At 39.5% G+C, this 19,483-nt stretch overlaps 1 protein-coding gene across 1 annotated transcript in view; it reads left to right on the top strand.

Annotated features, from left to right (window-relative positions):
* The window catches only part of sardh (sarcosine dehydrogenase), a gene marked incomplete in the record, with an annotated part of 42,436 nt that overhangs the window by 2,840 nt on the left and 20,113 nt on the right, over positions 1-19,483 (top strand). Inside the window, 6 exon segments of the mRNA XM_042223716.1 lie at positions 698-877; positions 1,260-1,383; positions 1,600-1,700; positions 7,114-7,218; positions 12,012-12,141; positions 15,436-15,522. Coding sequence (XP_042079650.1) covers positions 698-877; positions 1,260-1,383; positions 1,600-1,700; positions 7,114-7,218; positions 12,012-12,141; positions 15,436-15,522 — 727 coding nt within the window.

Genomic DNA, 19,483 nt, shown 5'->3' with positions numbered 1-19,483 from the left:
CAAAGTATTTGAGTTTGTAAATCAGTTTGATTGATTTTATGTATATATTTATGCACATTTACCCCTCTGCAACAGGGAAATCTTTTTTTATGCATGTAAATGTACTAAATATTTCCGAGACTGAGATGAGATAGTTGTTGGTGAGTAATGTCTCATAAATAATTCTATTCTTCAGGTAAAGGATCCTGAAGTCAAAAGCACCAAAGAACAAGACATATCGGCTTAATACTGTATGTGTGCACTACAGACATGGCCTCTACAGGATGTGTTTAGGGAACACTCTAGTTCCTGAAACATTCGACTGCTGCTCCTCCTTGGGGCTTTTAAATGTAAAATTGATTGTGGGTTTTCTAAAAAAGTTTTTTTTACCGCTTAACATGAGGTACATGAGAGAAAAAAAACTTAATTTACCTTAATTGTGTGTGTTAGATTTTCAAAGTTCACAAACAACACTACTGTTCCCTTTGCATATTATAAAACTAATACAGAACGCTATGCTGCCATAGCGGCAGACTCAACTTATAGTTACAGTATTGAAAAGAGTCTTTCTGTTTGCTTTATCATGAAGATAAAGACTTTGATATGATTTAAAATGATGGCAGATTTTTCCCTAACCACTTATTTGAAATTGGAACAAAGGTGCCTTTAAAGTAATATTTACATTGAACACGTCATCTCCCCATTTTCTTTTTTCTAGCTGGGCAAAGTTTATGGTATTGAGTCCCATGTCCTTTCACCGGCTGAGACGAAGGACCTGTATCCTCTGATGAATGTCGATGATCTTTATGGAACACTGTATGTTCCAAAAGACGGCACCATGGACCCTGCAGGTACCTGCACAACCTTGACCAGGGCAGCCACTGCCCGAGGAGCCACGGTAATGTCTACTGATCTGCTAAATGCCTCTTTAGTTGATGGCCAGCTTTATTCTGTTTCTACCCATAGATTTCAATGTGTGTGTGTGTGTGTGTGTGTGTGTACACACACACACACACACACACACACACACACACACACACATTAGTTTTGACTTAGCATGTCTTTATATTGTGAACAGCCCAACTACTACACTACATTCTTAAGCTGTGCACAAATGACTCACATGTTCCGTTACTTTTCCTCTGTAGTAATAAGTAAATACGAGGCTTCTCCAGTCGGACATCTAAACGTCTGTAATATTACTCGACTGATTCCCTGTGCATTGTACTTGCATGGAAAAAAGTGCATATAGCATTTCAGTTTTCCATTCTTTAAATCAGGTGATTGAAAACTGTCCTGTAACTGGCATTCAAGTGCGAACTGATGATATTGGTGTGAAGAGGGTAAAGGCAGTGGAGACACAACATGGAACCATTGAGACACCTTGTGTGGTGAACTGTGCAGGTTTGCTGGCTTTCTTTTTCAAAGATGACAAATCCACAAATGTAACACAGTGTAAAGCAGTCTTTATGTAACCTGCAACTGCTCTCCTGATGTAAATGTATCCTGTAAAAGTGAAATCGCAATGAGCAAAGGAAAATCCATACACTTTTTAAGGATATTTGTTTGGTGTTAAAGGTAACATGCTTATGACATTTTTGCCTTTCTGTGTTACCGCAGGTGTGTGGGCCACCAAGCTGGGAGAAATGGCCGGAGTCAAGGTTCCTCTCATTGCTATGCATCATGCCTATGTGGTAACAGAGAGAATCGAGGGCATACAGGTATGACCACCGTTCCTGGAGTCAGTGCTATCAGCTAATGTCAGAAATTGCCTCAAGAGGCTTTACGAGCCTGTAGATCCCTTCGTGCCTTTAGACCATTTGATTAAATGAGGAAGACTTTCCTAAAAAAAATCTTCAGCAGGAGGGCAAAAAAGGATTGAAGAAGTCCATAAAAGCAGTTGAGGATGGATACCTCTTAAAGTCGCAGCATTGCAGATTTACATCATAAATATTCAAAATGACAAACAAAAATTGTAAAGATGTATGAAAAATGACAACCCGTTCTACCTCCTAAAGCCACGTCCCGAATGATATTACAAAAATATAAAGTTAACGTTTTGTTTACATTTTTAACTTATTTGCAGTAAATGCTGCATTTGACAATGTTGTGTTACTAAGACATCATTGAATAAAAGAGGTGTTTCATTTTAATACATTTTTTTTTTTAATTTGTTTGTGAGTTTCCTTTTTACAAAGCAAGTTACTGTGATTTTAATAGGTTTACCAAATCCTCTCCGGGGGAATCATGAAGAAAGTTCAACATGCCCGGCTTTGTTTTATTTGGCTTTGCCAACATTATAGTGAAGCAATCAGGATAAGTGGGCACACAAAGCTGTTTATCAACTTGAAAAGTTAAACCAGGGTTTTGGAGTCTAGCTAGGATTGTGTTCATATGAAACCAATCATAAACATGGACAGGTCTGCTGGCAGCAGAAAGAGAAAACTATGATTTTAGCAAAATGCTGCATGAAGAAGTAAAACGCATGGTACAGGCTGTAAGCAACAAAGCTGCTGCAGTGCAGAGAGGAAAGGCACTGTGTGTGTTTGTGTGTTTTAAGTGCCTTAATCTGTATTTCTGGAAATGATCTACTACACTGATAAAGTTTAATCTCTGTGAACCCAGAAAGGAAAGTGACCAAAAACACTGACTGTTACTTACAGTCAGTGTTTTTGGTCACAGGATATCAGTTCTCTGTCATTAAAACATGAGAAAATCTGATAGATTATAATTGTTACTCTGTTAAATTAATAGTTAATGTGTTTAGGATACTTTAATTTGTATTCTTTCAGCTACAGCCCTGGTGTTGTGTAACAGTGTGAGAGCAACTATAGAATAGAGTAGGTGCATAAGTTTAAATCTATTTAGCATTTTCTCTAATGCACACACAGTAAAGTATGGATATAGGCTCAAATATTTGCATCCCCTCGCTTAAATCTTTTAAGAAGTGGTGCTGAGGGTTCTACAATGTCGTTTAACTTGAGGAGGCCAAGGTCTATTAACTTCTCATTAGTGATCATGATTGACTATAAAAGTTAGTTTCTCTTTACCAGCATAAAGTGGATTTGTTTGACAGCACTCACTTGTTTTGACTAATACCCAAAATAATGGGAAAGTCCAAGGAACTCAGTGAAGATCTAAAGAGAATTGTAGAGTAACACAACTTGTACATAAGTAAAAGTTTTTCTCATGTGTCACTGAGGCCTAGAATAAGACCCAAGCTGTCATCCTCAGGTAAAAAAAAAAATGGTAAGGGTGTTCAGGAACAACCCAGGAACCCTGTCGTGAACTGGAAACTGCTGGAACACCAGCTCACTGTCCACAGTGAAGCCAATCTGAGAACTTAGAGAATGCCGACCAAGAAAGAGCGGTGAGTGCTGGCCTTGTCAAGTTAAAAGATATTGTCAAACCTTCAGCGCCACTTATTAAAAGATTTAAGTAAATGTATGTGTATTTTTTACCGTGTGGATTATTGAATTGAATTGATATACCTTTTATTAGTCCCACAAGGGGAAATTTCATAAGGCTGCCGACCTATTGCACGCAATGGCGGCACCATCTTACCCTCCGACCATACATACATTACACAAAACATCACATGGGGAAGACAGGTCAGAGAGGTATAACAATGGGAAAATGCACCACATGAGGAAAGATGAGGAGAAAAAAATAACTCCCCCCAGACTGAGCTCCAACAGGGAGATCAGTTTGATTCCTTCCTTAATTCTTCGATAAGTCAGGGCCAAGCCAGCTCCGATCCGCCAGAACCCTGTTACCATGGTTCCGAATACTGTAGGTAGATATCTTCAGCACTCAGGCTCACCCAAGCCCAAACTTCTCGTTGAGAAAGGGGTGTCAATTGCATTTAGGGACCAGTTGATCCAATCCATAATTCCTCTTTTAGGTTTTAGAGAACAGACTGTGAGAGAGTGTTCCAGGGAAAAGTAATACAAAAAACACGAGACTAGACAAGGACATAAGAGGCTAAGCAGGGAAGCTAAGGAAGAGGAGGAGAGGAGAAAAGTGCGACCGCCTTCGTCAAGAGCAAGAGCAGAAGATTAGAAAACATCCAAACTAAATTCAAACGTGTGCACCAAGTTCTCTTTCCTTCTTTGAAGTCATTAAAGATGTATGCTGTACAGTATTTCCCCCAGGGGTTAGTTACCACAGCGACGTACTCTCATGAGAGTTGACGTGAAAAACAACAGATTGTTTGCCAAAAGCGGGCGAATGTTTCAAATAACTCATTTCCTTTCATAAATACCAGACATATTATGGTATTGTTTCACTGCTACTTGGTGGCAACTGTTGCACGATGGTGTGTATTTAATGGCTAATTTATAAACAGTTTTTCAAGGTGGAGGAGGGTAATTCTGTCTGCATTAAGGTTATATAACCAGTAGGGGGCACTATGACCAAACAGATTTTCAGCCTGCGATGGCCCAGACTGTTGTTTTATTGTTTACAATAATTTGTAATAGAAAAGTAAACAGAATAATTTGTGTGTATCTTTATATTAATGGGATGATATGTGAACCTGCATCTACTGGGGAAGCCCCTGTGTGTGTATACTTTATAACAGATGTTCACATGATTCACTGTATCTCTGTGATTGCGAGTCTTACGACTGTTAGATTAAATTAGTGTACACATGCATGACTGTGCTCATCTTCTCGAGGCTGGTGGTTGTAGGCGGTCTGTCAGCTCCCCTGTATTATGTAGTTTAAGAGGAGCTTAACCAGCATTACTGCTACATCACATTCACAGACGTCAGCCCACACACAAAATGACACACTCGCACACTTGGATGTCAAGAAATCTGTTCCCACCAGAGTGTGCAACTTGTCAGGTCAAACATTTCATGTCATCTGTGTGCCTTTGTGTGACATGTAACCTCCTGGGAGGCTGTGGTGGCTTTAAAGTAAGGGGAAAAGAAACCATACCAGATTGCGTGAATACATGAAGGACAGAAGGTAGTGCAGTGTTTAGTATTGATCACATGAAGGAAGCTGGCAGCTGCACCCAGTGCACAAGAGAGGGGAAATGAGCAGTTTGGCTTTTGTTATTTGGAGTGAGCGGTTTTTAAAATGTCAGCTTGTTCGCTGGTATTTTGGTTTTACCCGGAAAACCAGTTGGTGGGTAGAAAAGACCTCCATAGTGACGTGAATACAGATGAGACAACATACCTAAAATGTAACTATTTATTGAACATTTTTGCATAAATATTTATTAGAACACAATGAAATGATTACATGGTATGTTAGACACGATGCTGTGATGCATAAAGAAATGCTTTGGTTTATTAAGATAAGTCATTGTATGGACGACTGCTGCTGTAAACATTTTTAAGGCTGTTTTTTAGTCCCATGTTGTGATGCCCCTTTTGTACAGCTCTTAACATCTTATAAAAATGTAGCACTAAACAAAAGTGCACTTGTCTTTATATTCAGCTTCCAAGGAACCAGACTTTATTATAATTATTTAAGGTAGGATTTTCAGACATTTTAAAAAAAATCTTGACTGGGTTTTCATTCTTTTTTTTTAATCCAGTCCTTTTATCTGACTATTTCCAGATTTTTTTTTTCTTCTTTTTTTAATCCACTTAACCAACTGAACCCACTTAATCACTCAAGCATTAAAAGGGTATCAAACTCTAGGGATTAACCAGTATTGTGTCCACATATATTAGACAACTTAGCAAAGACACATTTTAAATTGTATCTTTAGGTGCTTTGTTCCTAGCAGCCTGTTGCAAGAACACATGAGGTCATAAAATCAATAAAAATGCCAAAGATAACATTTTGATAGGAATTAAACTGTATTTTTGGCACCAACAAGGTGATTCCCAAAAAGCTATTAGCTGAAAACCTGGCAAATGCTGACATAATGTGCAGTGTATTCTTAAAAATTGGTGAAGAAGAGGCCAATACTATCTACAAGAGATGAGCAGTATCTGAAAGTCATGTACTTAAGAAGTAGGAAATATCCAGCAAAGACTTGACACAGGACCTGAGAGATGCATTTAACCCTTTAGTTTACCGAAGCCTCATCAGTAATGGTCTCAGTGGAAGTTTGGCTGTCAAGAAGCCATTGTTAAAGAAGGGAAATTGGGAGAAAAGGTTGAGGTATGCCAAATTAAACAGGAGCATGACCAAAAATCAGAGGCAACAGAGCTTATGGAGCGATGACAAATTGCTGTCAGCAGGTACAGAAGAAGTCAGGACAGAGAGACAAAAGTAAGTGTCTACATCCATCTCTAAAACAAATTGGAGGCTCGCATTTCAGCGAATGGTATTGGGGATGTTGTCAAAATGTATGGAATTATAATTGCACTTGAATCCACCATGCAGTATCAACTGGAAAGATTGTGGCAGCAGCTTCGTGTTTTTTAGAATGACAAGGAAACTCACTCTTGTCCATGTTTCAATAAGTCACTGCACCTGTTTTCCATTTTCCTTTAGAACATAAAGAAATTATTAGCAATTTAAAATTTTTATGAATAGCTTTAGACCAGCGGTCCCCAACCCCCGGGCCTTGGACCGATACTGGTCCGTGAGTTGTTTGGTACCGGGCCATGAGAGTTGAGGCTCAGGTGTGAAATGTATGGTTTTCAGGGTTTTCAGCGTTATTTTGTTATCGTTTTTATCGTTAACTTGGTTTTCCTGGGTCTTTTCACGTGTGTTATGAATAAATCTTCTTTTTTTCGGTACCGGTACTAGTTTTATTTTGTTGTATTTATCCGCGACACCTTAAAGGCCGGTCCGTGAAAATATTGTCGGGCATAAACCGGTCCGTGGCGCAAAAAAGGTTGGGGACCGCTGCTTTAGACAGCCTTTGGGATTTCAGTCTCTGGAGCCTATCCCATCCATCCCTGAGCTCTTGTGACCCTGAATTGGATGTGCGATGAAGAAATTCACTCAATGGATGGAATATTTGAATTAGCTGTTACAGTTAGGAATTTTTTAGATAACTTTTGAGGCCCTGGCTTTGTAGATTTTTATGAACTTGGAGAATTTAAACAACTATTTGGTAATAAAATTACTTTTTGTTTTTGTTTTTTTTCATAAAAACCGTCCTTAACTGATTGTGTTCTCATTCCTTCGTGTTTTGATCCGTTCACTTTCATCTTCCCAGAACATGCCAAATGTCAGGGACCATGATGCGTCAGTGTACCTGCGCCTTCAAGGTGACGCTCTGTCTGTGGGCGGTTATGAAAGAAACCCCATTTTCTGGGATGAGGTAAGCTTGAATGTCATCCTGAGGTTAATTGTCAGATTCTTTCTATTCGTTTCAGTGAGTGCTGTGATAAAAGATTTAGCTTTGCTCGACAAAAAAAATCAAATACTTTAATTAGGAAGCTGAATAAACTCTCATCCAGTTTATATACTTCTCATGTGTCATTTTGACCTCATCTCTTATTTACCTTGTCTATTACTTTCTGCATGTATTAGTTTGAGGTCAAACTGTATTCATAACAGCAGTCAAAAGTGTGTGTGTGTGTCTGTGTTTGGAGGTCAAACTGTATTCATAACAGCAGTCAAAAGTGTGTGTGTGTGTGTGTTAATTTTAAAGGAAAACTGTAAAAAATATTTAACATTCAGGGGAAATTGTTATTTGTTTTATTCCAAAAAACTGATATAAAGACTGATAGTTTGTGACCATCCTGCATAGCTTAGCATTAAGACTGAGGTACTATAAGAACAGTTAGCAGTTTTCTTCCATTCTTTATAATCACATCTTTTTACACTCCAATTTTGCTATTTCTCCCATAGTTTGCAGGATGCTCAGACTTGGTTTTAATATATGTATCCTTTTTTTTTTTAAATTTTTTTTTAATTTTTTTATAAATTTATAACTGTTTTAGTTGTTTGTCTAGGAAGCTGGATTCAGGATGTTTATGTGTGCTTAGCCTGAATACAGAACAACAGTAAGCCGCTAATCTGGTTCTGTTTAAATATTCTTACAGCCTACTGGGTCGACTTTATAGGTTTTTAATATGACAGACAAATATCAATTCTCTTATCATCTTTCTGTAAAGACACAAAGCTACAAATATTGGACTTTAAGTATAAAAACTTGAGTAGCCATTATAAAGGAAAGCGCAACAAACTGTGTTTATGATGCTTCTGGAGGCACAGGAGTAGGTATAGTATACCCAGTAGGGAAAGAACAGGATTCCCTTTTCCCCCCAAGTTCTGTTGGAATCTTTGGCTTTTGTTGGATGACTTCATCAAATCCAGTGCCTTCAGGTCACTTACGCGAAGGCGAAGTTTATTAACCTTGATGCAAATAATGAAACAAAAAAGGGATCAAACACTGACACTTTTGGAAAGTTTATTTTTCTCTAGAAAGTTTATACAGAAAACTATACTTAGAAAGGAAAACAACTAGTCCTATATTTGTATCCATTAATAAAACTGTTGCAAGTCTTATTGCCCACACTCCACATATATTTTATTTCTAATGTGCACAGTGATGAGCACAGTGCTCAAGAGGGGATAAGTCTATTGGATTTTAATTACCGCATACTCATTCTTTTAGCACAACCCCTGACAAACATTGTATTTTTAGCTCCGCTTGGGGTGAAATTTGTTTTATTGGAACATTAAAACCAAAGTACATCTGTAAAAGGAACTGCAAGAGGCTCTGAAGACTAATTATTCGAACAACACTTTGGCAACTAGAAAAAGTCATTGTGCAAGCAGTTGCATGTTCCATGCAAAGACCGACTTTAGAGAGGGTTTGACTTTGGAGATTGATCTTTTTAAGAGCCTTTGAACTGACAGGTGGTCTTGGTCTTAATGGATTTGTACTTTCTCTCAAGGACAGGTTTTTAGAGCAGTTTGTTAAGTGGGCTGGCAGGAGGTTTGGTGGCATGCATTTATGCATTAGATACTTAAAACTTTTCACTCGTCATGCATTCCTTCTTGATTTATGCCTGTTTTTTTTTTTCTTTAAGACTTTGGTCTTTTATACTATTCAGAAGTAATGAAAGCCATTAGACGTTTTCTGCAGGTCACCGATAATATCTTTTTGCCTGTCAACCTAACTTCCTGGCTTTCTGTCCTTCTGGCTGGCTGGCTGCCTGTCTGCAGATTCCTCAGTGGTTTTTACATATTAGAGGATTTCTTTGAGCGGAAGCAGCTTCTTTGTTCTCGTTCTGCAGCAGCTTTGATGTCTTAAAGCAAGTGGAAGAAGAAAGAATAGATACCGAAAGGAGAATTAGCAAGGAGACGTGGAGAATAGAAGAAGCGGAGTGATTGAAGATGAGCTAGATTGATGGCTTGGGAAGGATTGGGAGAAGTGTGGTGCCTAGGACAAAGGTATCTGCTTCTCAGATACCCCAGTTGAGTGTCAATGCCCGGTAATGGTGCAGAACTCTTTGTTCACATGAAAGCAGCTACTGTCAGCTTAGGCATCCATATGACATTAAAGTCTTAATCGAAGCTGAGAGTGTCACAGCAGATGGTAATTGTGAAGCCAAAGGAATTTCCTTCAGTACGTCCTCTGTACTTGACTGTAGACCATAACCATCTATCTAACTTAATCACTTATGTTCAACATTTTAGAAAACAGGTTGATATTGTTATTCAGTGTTCTTTTTTTGTTTTTGTTTAGGCATGTCTGTTACATAATTAAAAAAATTGAGGAAAGTAAAGTAAAAGTACAGTGGGGCAAAAAAGTATTTAGTCAGCCACCGATTGTGCAAGTTCCCCCACTTAAAATGATGACAGAGGTCAGTAATTTGCACCAGAGGTACACTTCAACTGTGAGAGACAGAATGTGAAAAAAAAATCCATGAATCCACATGGTAGGATTTGTAAAGAATTTATTCGTAAATTAGGGTGGAAAATAAGTATTTGGTCACCTCAAAAAGGAAAATCTCTGGCTCTCACAGACCTGTAACGTCTTCTGTAAGAAGCTTTTCTGTCCCCCACTCGTTACCTGTATGAATGGCACCTGTTTGAACTCATCATCTGTATAAAAGACACCTGTCCACAGCCTCAAACAGTCAGACTCCAAACTCCGCCATGGCCAAGACCAAAGAGCTTTCGAAGGACACCAGGAAAAGTATTGTAGACCTGCACCAGACTGGGAAGAGTGAATCTACAATAGGCAAGCAGCTTGGTGTGAAAAAATCAACTGTGGGAGCAATCATCAGAAAATGGAAGACATACAAGACCACTGATAATCTCCCTCGATCTGGGGCTCCACGCAAGATCTCATCCCGTGGGGTCAAAATGATCATGAGAACGGTGAGCAAAGATCCCAGAACCACACGGGGGGACCTGGTGAATGACCTGCAGAGAGCTGGGACCAAAGTAACAAAGGTCACCATCAGTAACACACTACAACGGCAGGGAATCAAATCCCGCAGTGCCAGACGTGTTCCGCTGCTGAAGCCAGTGCATGTCCAGGCCCGTCTGAAGTTTGCCAGAGAGCACATGGATGATACAGCAGAGGATTGGGAGAATGTCATGTGGTCAGATGAAACCAAAGTAGAACTTTTTGGTATAAACTCAACTCGTCGTGTTTGGAGGAAGAAGAATACTGAGTTGCATCCCAAGAACACCATACCTACTGTGAAGCATGGGGGTGGAAACATCATGCTATGGGGCTGTTTTTCTGCCAAGGGGACAGGACGACTGATCCGTGTTAAGGACAGAATGAATGGGGCCATGTATCGTGAGATTTTGAGCCAAAACCTCCTTCCATCAGTGAGAACTTTGAAGATGAAACGAGGCTGGGTCTTCCAACATGACAATGATCCAAAACACACCGCCCGGGCAACAAAGGAGTGGCTCCGTAAGAAGCATTTGAAAGTCCTGGAGTGGCCTAGCCAGTCTCCAGACCTCAACCCCATAGAAAATCTGTGGCGGGAGTTGAAAGTCCGTGTTGCTCGGCGACAGCCCCAAAACATCACTGCTCTCGAGAAGATCTGCATGGAGGAATGGGCCAAAATACCAGCTACTGTGTGTGCAAACCTGGTAAAGACCTATAGTAAACGTTTGACCTCTGTTATTGCCAACAAAGGTTATGTTACAAAGTATTGAGTTGTATTTTTGTTATTGACCAAATACTTATTTTCCATCCTGATTTACGAATAAATTCTTTACAAATCCTACCATGTGGATTCATGGATTTTTTTTCACATTCTGTCTCTCACAGTTGAAGTGTACCTCTGGTGCAAATTACTGACCTCTGTCATCATTTTAGGTGGGGGAACTTGCACAATCGGTGGCTGACTAAATACTTTTTTGCCCCACTGTAGATGAAAGAGTGAATCAGGGCAGGAATTGAGAGAGAAATACGTGACTGATAAAATTGCTGGACAGCTCTGGTGTGCTGGACTTTCCACTTTGAGTGCCCTGAGTCAGCCAGATTAGTGTTTGATGGGAAGGTGGGGGGGTCGTCTGTGCTGCTGGCCATTAGTTGTAGGAGTTAAAGGCTGGATTTTGGTGTGGCTGAAAAGGAGGGAGTTGCAGAACTCCAGATTGGAGCAAATTAAAGCTTGGACAAGATACTGAGATGAGAGGAAGAGTTGATTTAACAGATGCTACAGGATGTGTTGTGGCTGCAGCCTTGCTTCCTCCAGTCACATATGAAGAGGATAAAAGAGCACAGCAGTATTTTTGACACTGGCACTGCGGTGGTACATCAGCATTGAACATCACAGTAGTAGTGCTGACTGTAGTCTACAAAGACACACAAAGAAAAGGAAAAATATTAAAATGCACCATTATTCAGTGCTCGCTTTACTGCTCATTTGCATTTTCTCAAAAATCTTCAATTCAATTTTTCTAATTAGATGTGGTCCCTATTTATGTGATTTGGTGTCTTCCTCAAACAGAACTCATTTTCAGTGTGAAAATTAGTTTCAAAATTGGTGTGTTTTAGGGGTAAAAGAGAGAAAGTAAATGTGTGCTGTTATTTTAAGGTTACTCAAGGTTTCAAGGTTATTGGAAGTAAGCCAGTCATTTATTATCAGTGTGCCTTTATTTTTTTTATTTATTTTTTTCAATATTTCCCAGGTGTCTGATAAGTTCGCCTTCAGCCTGTTCGATCTGGACTGGGATGTCTTTATGCAACATATTGAGGGTGCAGTCAACAGAGTTCCTGCTCTGGAACAGACTGGCATTAAGTCCACTGTCTGTGGACCAGGTACACACACACACACACACACACACACACACACACACACACACACACGCTCAGTTGTGTTCCCATCACCTCATGGGGAATTACATTTACTGAGGTCGTTTCCTGGAGACTTACTCTATCTGCAACCTCCTAACATTAACCCTTCCACTAATCTTAAACTTAAAGTCTACATGCTAAGATGTAGATATATGTGTTTAACATTACAGGGATTTATGTCCCTAAAAACAAAGCAGGCCATCTATTTGTGACTATGTGTAAGCGGACATATATATCCCCACAGGAAAAATGCAATCATGCACACATACAAGCACTAGTTCAAAAGAAGCATTAATCTTTGAGCAATTCCTCCATGCCTTTCCCTACAAATCCTTATGCATTACAGCAGCAAACAAGCAACTTTCACAACACTTTGGATGCATACTGTGGTTGCCCATGAATATGTAAACTAGCGAGCTGTATGCCATGTTTGCAGAGGAGATAGTTTGATTAGCTCGAGCCTGACTTCCTGTGCAGGTAATATCACATTGCCCAGCTGGTTATGTGAGCTGGTCTGTAGCCATGCTTCGTGGTTTCTGATTTGAGTTTTTTCATTATTTTAGCCTGGAGCAGCAGTTTGGAATAATGATCAGAATGATTTTGTGAGGATAGAAAAGTAAAACAGAGTGATAAAATGAAAGTACAAAAGACATTTAGAAGGAACTTTGAAAAAAAGCAAAAATACAAAAAAGAAAATGTTAAAGGGAAATAAAAATTGATAACATAAATTTTACAGAGATGAAATAAAGACGAAATGATGGAAGAAAAAATAAAGCTAGAAGTCTGAAAAGCTGTCTGTTCTTCTTATCTGTGCCCTTGGCTTTAAGTCCTGCAGGTTTTCATTTTATGTTTACTGGATAAGCTTGCTGCGTTAAACAAAACATTTTCAGAGTGAGAAAATGTTACTAATGAGAAATGAGAAGTTACTACTGCACCTTTGGCATTTCCATGAGGATACAGCAGGCTAAATGAAGGAGAAATTTCAAATATAAATCGAATATTATGAGTTCCATCAGTATGTGCAATTCACCACTCAGAGAGACTTATTTATATAGACAGAAGTATGGAAAATTGAGTTAAAGGTTTACGGTGTTTTCTTTTGGAATATTCAGCAGTTAGTCTAATGTTGCTAAAAGACATATTCACACGCATGTGTTTGTAGGTATTTAAGAGAAAATATCTCTTTTGGCTTGGTTCAGTTGAGTAATAAAAGTACTGATGTCTTAATGTATCTGCTGCAATTTCTCTGTTACATAAGACATTGTTAGTTTTAAAGTTTGCGTGTATTGGATTTTTGAAAAAGTTATTATTGCATTGCAGAACTTGGTTAAGTTGCCTTTAAAAACAACTTCCAGCTCTCCAAAACCACCCATCCAATCTGTGGTTTTTAACGCAAGTGGAAATAGAAAAGGAGACATTACGGTTTAATGAACAGCCAGCCTGCCGTTATGGTTAGGAGGCATTTACTGACCACAAACGGCTCGCTAAGTTTCAGTGTTGCACACAGCTGTTCTAAAGTCTCAGAGGACCAAGCCTGACCAAACCTAAATGATAAATGGTGGCTTGCCAACTAAAATGAAAAGTTCTGAGCCTTAGCCTTGTCACAATTCCTCCCCACACTTTTATATCTTGTGCAAAACTAACACATCCTGTACTGTCAGATTGTCCACCGAATATAGAGACCCATTTCTTATTATATCCGCTAACATGTCAGATGATTCGGCGCTCAGACTGCTGATATCATGTTAAGACTGAAGACATCACATCTTTAAATCATCTAATTTGTGGAAGATCTGCTGCCATGTTTGATCATGAATATTTTAAAAACTACTAAAGACAAAAGCCTGAATTTTTCACTGGCCTTTCGTTTTGTAAAAATGAATCAGGATGTGAGATTTTGGATAGATATATCAAACATGACAATTTAAAATATGAAACACAAAATCAAGCTGCCCTGTAAAATACCATATTTGCGCAAACACTAATAAAACATTGCAAAAGGAAACTAGAATTCTGAATGGTTTATAGTTGAGTTTCAGAATAATGCAAAATGAAACATTTTGAATAGATTAACACGAATTCATGGTCATAAAGTGCTATTTTCAATTAACTTTCACAATGGATTGAGAAAATATGACAAGTTGTATCACAAAGACAAAAATATCAATAGTTAGTCTCGTCCGATTCTTGCAGGATTCAGTCTGGAAGTCAACTGCCTGATTCCTGCTTGCCTGTAGCAACTGTGGCATTAGGATTTGGGTTGGGTTAGGGGGTTAGGGTCTTGCATTGGAATACAGATCACAAGTGGACACAGCAACTTTACATTGCTACTTACGTGAAAGAGGCTACTAATCCCGTTTTAACTACTTTGAATTGTTGTGCTATATTTATTTTCATATGTGAAAAAGTCTTACATCAGTACTTGTTGAGTTCTTTGCATTGTTATCGCCTCTTAGTATTTTAAGCTTACCCTGAATTATAAGATCTCTGATGGGCGTCAGATCTGGAAACGGTAGGTAGAGTATGTATCAAAATGAAAAATATGCAGATATTTATTGTTACTGAGCACATTATTTTACTGATATTTTTGGTTTTAGACTTTGTCATGTCTACTCAATGCAGCATGAAATTTGGATTCCTTCTTCATATTTGTGACAAGGAATTTCATATTAAAAAGTATTCTACCTGCTTTATTCTGCATTATTGTGAAATTGGGTTATATACACTTCAGAAAATGTTAGTATTTGTATGTATGCAACGTGATGTTTGTTATTAGTGTGTGCTCGCATAAGTGACTTTTTTTGGGGTTTTTTCTTCATATCTTGAGTAGATAATACTGTGACTTTTTTTTTTAATCTCTCTGTTCAAAATTACAGACCCTGATTCATTAGAAAGGTCCGGGAAAATTCCAGGCTTTCATCTTTTGTACTTTTTGAGATATTCATGCTCAGACATACCAAAAAAAATATCCATCTCTAATTTTTAGGAAAACTGGAGATGGATGAGCATAAAATCTTCTCAACATTTGATGATTTGGCATGGAATGACCCGAAGCCAGAGATGACACTGATAAAATAGCCAAAGTAGTCAAATATCCATCTATCAGTCCTTTTTCTTCTGCATATCCAATTCTGGGTCATGCGTGGACTGTATCCTATTCGAGCTACCACAGGAGCTGAGACTGACTCCTGTGACGAATCGGATAGAAACATTTTGTTCCCACCTTTATCACAAAGTTTCTCTTTGTTATTGTTTCAGAGTCATTCACAGCAGACCATAAGCCTCTGATGGGAGAAACACCAGAGGTCAGAGGTTTCTTCCTGGGCTGTGGCTTCAACAGTGCTGGTAAGTTCTGCGTCAGCTGACAACTGACAGTCTGAAGAAATAAAATAGTCAGAGGTGAGAAAAGAGAGGAAGGGAGGCAGGGAGTGAGCGAGAATCCCAGAGAGTGCAAAGACATCTTAGATTAAATAGTTAGCTTCATCAACTTTGCCTTAAAGAAACAATACATACACTGCACTCACTGATTATTTATTATAAAGTACTTCATCTTTAATAGCTTTCCCTTGAGGAATCTATGAAATGATTCCTCAAGGGGTGACAAAGGTCGAAGAAATCTTCTTAGAAAACAAATGGGCAAAAATAATGAGGAAAACAAGGGAAATGGCCAAAGAATTTTTTTCTTAGACTCTGACCTAGCCTTCACCAGTCTCTCAAGGCACAAATGAATAATAGAGTGGTTTTCATTTTTCAGCTTTCATCGAGAACATACACATACACGCAGGCACACACAGAAACAACCCGAGTAACTCCATTACTTCACTCAGGGATGAACTTTCTACTGACATTAGAGAAGGAGGAATGCGAGGATCTCAGCGGTCTGAAAAACAGAGAGAGGGGGCGTAAAGGGTAAAGTAATCACCATAAGCATTAAGACAATTCAGACAAAGCCTTTTTTTTCTGCACAAGAGCAAAAGACTATGGGATCCGGCTCTGCAGTCCTGACAGACGCTTGGGAGACGCAGTGAAGTGAAGACCTGATGTGTGGGCATCTCGACACTCATATGTTACACAGACCTCCCTCTTCTGTATTTTCTTTTCTTTCAGAGGTGTAGTTGACTCGCTGCAAATTAATGAGTGGTCCTTGATGTTTACCACTGCTTTTCTATTCCGCAACCACTTAACCATGAAATATTCTGTCCACCACCCTGATCAGAGTACTAACACGTCCTTCGAGTACTGCCTCATATTATACCTGAAAACAGTAGTAAAACTTGCCAATAGGCTTCTTCTCATAAAAATAATAAATTGTCATCAGTTTGGATTATTAATTCATGGCAGCTCAGTGAGCAAAAAGCTAAATGTTCAACAACCTCATGTGAGAGGCCGACCCCCATCTGTTATTCTCTGGTAATTAATAACTATAAAGTGAGCTTGGGACTGTTGGCATTACATTTTCTTTTCTACATTTACATAGAAACACAACCTGCCTGTGTGAATAGAGGTGGTTACAATGCTGTCGTACCCATTTAATTTTTTAGTGTAATGCCGGGTACTAGCTCAGTGAAATGGGCCTAGTATTACTAATATCACACCTGAGTCATTTTCACACATGCACAGCAGCCCTGAACTTTCCTAAACATTACATGGTGGAGCTGTGCTGCCTGCTCTATGGTACAAAATCAGTGTAATGTCCCATGTAGCTTATGTGTGAATTAAGCACGTAATTGTCATGCGAATTCACAGACAGTGAGTGGGAGTCGTGAGGCTGGTCTCCTGCGTGTGTTACCCGCTCACCAAAGGGAGTGCTTCCTGTAGTGAGAAGACTATTTGCACGTCTTGCAAGTATATACTTTTAAAAACTAGAGTTTGGGGAAAGCAGCGGTACGACCAGCAGCACAGAGGAGAGCAGGCATCAGTGATGCAGATACTGTCTAAGTCGGAGATTTAGTATGACGTGTAGATGTATTGCAGATGTGCAGTAAGTGTGGGAAGGCTAAAGCAGCTTAAATAGTGTGCCCTGCATAAGAAACTGGATGTGCAGAAAGGCATTTGGAGCATCAGTTGATGTGGGCTGCCATTGAGATTAGCCGATCTGCTGGGACTGAGCTTGACTTCGTAGCCTGCCTGAACTGTGCTCGATTTGCACTCAGCATCCACACACACAAAGGAAACACTGATGTGCCATGTCGTCCCTTCTTCACACTCTCTGCATCTGTCACTCTTTCTTCCCCTGTCTTTATGCCCCTCTGACAAGGAAACGGCATCTTTCGCATTTTCAGTGACATGGCTGTCTTGGCTCAAGGCCGGGCACGGAGAGGCAGGGAAGTTCAGAGACCAAGGGGTCACTTTTGATAGATAGTCATTGAATGCTCTTTACTTGCTGGAGCTAAATTTGGTCTCCAAGCGATCACCAAGCCTTCAGACTGGTTGAAGTTGTATTTGTTGCCTGGCAACCTTTGGATACTTATTCTTGGTGTCAAACCCATCATGCTTAACATTTAACTGCTCTTGTTTATAAAGGTATTTTTTCTACTTCTTTCTTTTAAAGCTATGAACTGCAGCCTCTCTTACCCGGCTGCATCCTTGTCTTGCTAACAATCACAGGAATAAGCACCTTTATTATTTCTTATTGTGCACGATAAGAAATAATAAGGATACTGGCGCTGATGTAAATCTTAGAAAAAAACTGTCTTCTGTTTTTTGGCCAACTTTGTTGGCTCATAAAATGGAAGCATTAGTGTGAACGTGAAGCCAAAAGAGGATCAAATTTCTAACTTAGAAAAATTATTGAAGAGGGCATCATGAAACACACTCTCTGCATTCTGAGGGGAGTATTGTTAATTTCAAGGTGAAGAACATACTGACTCTAAAGTTCTAGTTATTTTAGTGCTGATTATATGTGCTATATTCAAATAACCAAAGCCTTTAAGTAAAGTGTTAAGCATTTGTGGCAGTACTTGACTTTCTATAAGTTAGAAGAGAAGGTTAAAAACACTTAAATGTGTGAACTGTAATATATGAAATTGTGTATGAAGTACATGACGTTTTCTCCTTGTTGTGGAGGAGCTTTGGCTCATTCATCTTTACAACTTCGCTTTAGTTCCTCGATGTTTGCAGGCGTTTGTTAATGTACAGTTCCTACAGCATTTGGGATTATTGTTCTGATGAATGACCCATCTTAGGCCAAGCTTTAGCTATCACACAGATGGCCTCATATCAAGACCAGCATTCAAATGTTTAGCTAAATATGAAGACTAGGATTTTAGAGTACTGACTATCATGGCTCTGAGGACTAATTCATTTAGTGTATCTTGTTTGTCTAACTTCTGAATAACACATCTTGATATGCAGCACTAAATGCTGTTTTAAAATTTCAGATTAATGCGCTTGCTAATCTGCTGAAGAGGATATTGGAAAAGATTAAAAAAAAACAATTGTGCATGTTTTCCTGCTCTTTCTAAGCATCGGTGGTATTGCTGGCAGCACCGCTGTAAATGTCAAGAAGAAGAATTTGACACCGAGGAGATTAGATGACACATAATGACCGTGAAAGGGGCAAATATTTGCACGGCATAAACGCGAGGAGGAAAAGGGACGGGTTAGAAGGGGACGACAGAATGAGTGGAAGCTCAAGCACGAGGATTTACAAGTATGGAAACTCACACATCAACCCAGTTATCTCGAGTGACATTTATCAGTGCCACCTCGCCTTGCTGGTTGTCCCCACATTGTCTTGGGAGAACTTCATCAACATCCTCTCACCCCTCCTCCCTTTATCGCTCAATCCCTGCACCCATCCATCCATCTGTCTAGCAAAACAGCCATTCAACTGTCCACCCGGGCTCGGAGTGACAGTGCCTGCCGATGAGTGAAGTAATGAGAGATAGAGGGAGAGGGGACGCTGTGAGAGATGGAGATGGAGGGATGACGGAGGGTTGCAAGGACACACTGTTCGTGCTGCTGCATATTGATGCTGTGGTTGCAACACATGGGAGAGACATGCATACAACACACACACACACATACGCTTGATAACTGCAAATTACCAGCAGCACAATGCAAGCGGGGGGTTGCTAAAAGGGCCCAGCTCATTAACCCGACAGTTTTGGGACTTGACAGATAAAATATTGAATTGCTGATGATTGTTTGTTGGTTGGGTTGAAAGATGCACAATGCTGCAGCCACTGGGTGCAGATGATGAGGTCACATTGCTCGGGGGCTCCTGTGAGCAAGAGTCAAAAGATGGAAGAAGGGTTGAAATAACCTTATGTGGATCATGTGCCACATAGGAGCCATAGCAGAG

The sequence above is a fragment of the Haplochromis burtoni genome, unplaced genomic scaffold, assembly GCF_018398535.1.
Source record: "Haplochromis burtoni strain Fernald_Lab_line unplaced genomic scaffold, NCSU_Asbu1 Contig_118, whole genome shotgun sequence".
NCBI classification, from domain to species: domain Eukaryota; kingdom Metazoa; phylum Chordata; class Actinopteri; order Cichliformes; family Cichlidae; genus Haplochromis; species Haplochromis burtoni.
This window is presented reverse-complemented; position numbering and strand designations above follow the sequence as displayed.